General features: G+C 38.7%; 1 protein-coding gene across 1 annotated transcript; it reads right to left on the bottom strand.

The window, feature by feature from the left end:
- Positions 1-467: 467 nt before the first annotated feature.
- LOC142170150 (uncharacterized) lies at positions 468-1,207 on the bottom strand. The gene is made up of 2 exons (XM_075231977.1): positions 692-1,207; positions 468-590 (listed from the first exon to the last, which is right to left on the bottom strand). Exons 1-2 carry the CDS (start codon positions 1,205-1,207, stop codon positions 468-470), a joined length of 639 nt encoding a protein of 212 aa, XP_075088078.1.
- Positions 1,208-3,049: the final 1,842 nt, after the last annotated feature.

Raw genomic sequence — 3,049 nt, forward strand, 5'->3', positions numbered from 1 at the left:
GATTGAGATGCGGCAGTTCTGGAACGAGTTGCAGTAGTTCTTTCAAGTTGTCTTCTAGTAATGGCTGGTCTACCATTCCATTTTGCACCACTTCTTGGCTTGTATGCACACTCCAGAATATCTGCCGAGGACCTCTTTTCACCACCATGAGAGACCATTCTTGGCTTACCTCCACCAGACTGCCAAAAACAGAAAATATTCAGTAAAGTTGTTAAAGTAAACAAGATATAAAATAAACTTTGAACTACTTACAGAAAAACTTGTGAACCCACTGCTTGATTGAAATAGTCCAAACCCAGAACTTTCCCTACCAATACCAGTTCCTCTTCCTCTACCAGCAGCAGTAGGAGCAGAAGTAGTTGGAGTTCCTGTTCCTCTTGCTCTGCCTCTTCCTCTTCCTCCACATCTTTGGATATATGAAGCATTTGCTGGAGTAGAATCTGCAGGCCTTGCTTTCTTAGGGCAGCTCATCTTGTGTGTCCATATCCACCACAGTTTGAACATGTCATCTCCATACCCCTTCTTGAAAGCTTTCCAGAAGTAGGATGTTCAGTTTCTTCTCTTCTTCTCTTCTTCTCTTCTTCTTTGGTCTGCTAGGCATCTTTTTAATTTGTGGGGGTTCAATTGGTGGATTGGTAGATGTTGGTCATATCTGCATGTTTGACACAGGCTGGATGAATGTTGAATATACCTTCAGATAGGTGGATTTGTGGTACCAGTGAGATATGTAGTTAATTGGGTCAACGTTCTTGAAATGCATAGAAGCAATGGCATGAGCACAAGGGATACCCTTCAGCATCCATGACCTATATGTACAAGTTTGAGCTTGCATATTCACACAATGCTTCAGCACCACTCTTAATGAAGTATCCTCAACCTCATAGCTATATTCACCATTCCACTTGATTGTACACCTCATAGATTGGGCCATGTTATCCTGATACACCTTCATAGCAATTGGGGATATATCACATATCCATATATCTGCAAACTCCCTCAACTTTCCTACTCTCTCCATTATCTTCACTCTAATTTCCTCCAACATTGTGATAATTGTCTTGTGCCGAGCAGCAAGTATACAAGCATTAAATGTCTTGAACATATTGTTGTCAATTATATCACCTTTCCTGTCACAGTTGAAGTATGCTCTACACCAGGTTTCCTTGTTATACCTCAAGAGGCTCTCACATATCCCATTCCCAAGCATATTCAAACTGTCCAGGTGAAAATTCAGTTCTGCCACACATGATGCTCTAGCACACCTTCAGAAGTTTGTTTCTCCTCTCTAATCCTCTCCAATCTTTGGACCAGTTTGCTAATATATGTCTGGCACACCACCTATATTCACTTTCAGGCAACACTTCTGATACAACTTTAAGCAATCCCTTAAACATTAAAAGAATTGAATTAGTTGCCAACAGAAACAGAAATTAGAAAAAATAAATATTGACAGAAAACAGAAACAGAAGAATATATTCACCTTTTGCATATCAGACATGATAGTAAGATCTCTTCCATGTTGAAGCTCTAAGTCATGAGTCACACACTTCAGAAACCATGTCCCAGTGAAACTGTTCTCAACCTCTACAATGGACCAAGCTATAGGAAACATCTAATTATTTCCATCCTTTGATACTGCTACAAGAAGTTGACCCTTACAAATGCCTTTTAGAAAACAACCATCAAGGCCAATTATCCTTCTGCAACCTTCAGACCATCCTTTTTTCATCGCATAGAAGCAAACATAAAATGAATTGAAGACAAGCTTGCCTTCACCTTGATCTTCTACCTTCACAACACAAGTTGTACCTGGATTTGTATGTAATAGAATATCTCTATAATCATAGAGTCTCTTGAACTCAGCATGCACATCACTTATTATCTCCTTTAGAATTTTTGTTCTAGCTCTATGCACAGTAGACCTACCAACATACATGTCCAGTTCATCCTTAATGAGTTTCTTTAGCTCCCAAACTTTCATATTTGGTTGACACACAATCTTATCCCTGTAATTCTTTGCTAGGTATCTGGAGTTGCAAAGCTTGTTTTTATTTGTTTTGTAATAATTGTGGATAGGACAATACCTTTTTACCTTAAAATTGTTTGATCTGCCATCTTTGCTTGCAGCCAAGATCCATGGACATTTTGGATGCATGCATCTTACCCTTACCCTACCAGGTTCATTAATATACTTTTCAATTTGAACTCCTTTCTGAATTGCATACTTACTAACATCAAACCTAAATTGTTCAACACTCTCAAAAATCAGCCTCAACTCCCAGGTTATTTTCTTGACAGTTGGATCAAATATCAGGACTTTCTTCCTCCTCTTGGCAGCCATTTTCTCCTTATGTTCTTCATCAAATTCATCTTCAGCATCTGAAGGAAAACTTTCAGCATCTGAAGACCTAAAGTAAGACTCATATGTCTCTACTAAGCCTGTGTACCTATCTTGCTTGCTACCAGTGCTTAATTCATCAAAAACAATATCAACTCCTGCATCACTTATGTTAATATCACCTCTATCTTTTGGCCTTTCACTCCTTTTCCTCCTATACTTCCTTAGTTCATCCCTACACTCTACAAATTCTTCATGAACATCAGATCCATAATCCTTATCATCAGGAACATGTAAATCTACTCCATCACTCTCATCACTATCACTATTATCAAAGTCTGAATCATTCTCATTGTCATCCTCACATTCACTATTATCAAAGTCTGATTCACTATCTACTCCACTCTCTTGTTCTACTGAAGGTGCATGGGCAGGAGCAGGTTCAAGAGAAGGAGAAGGAGAAGGGGTAGTTCATGAGTAAGGGCAGATTCAGATTCATATTCACTATCTTCCTCTTCTTCTAAGACAGTTGTGCTCCTAAAAGCTCCACTATTAGACCCACCAACCCCTTTACTAGATTCATTTATGTCAACAACACATAAAAGGGCAGCATGAGTCACATAAATATCTAAGGTATCCCCATCTTCCAATTCATTACAAATGTCTAAAATATCCTTGTCTGTGAGAATATTTACCAATTTATCTGTCCTA

This window comes from Nicotiana tabacum, chromosome 16 (assembly GCF_000715075.1).
Source record: "Nicotiana tabacum cultivar K326 chromosome 16, ASM71507v2, whole genome shotgun sequence".
In the NCBI taxonomy this organism is placed as follows: domain Eukaryota; kingdom Viridiplantae; phylum Streptophyta; class Magnoliopsida; order Solanales; family Solanaceae; genus Nicotiana; species Nicotiana tabacum.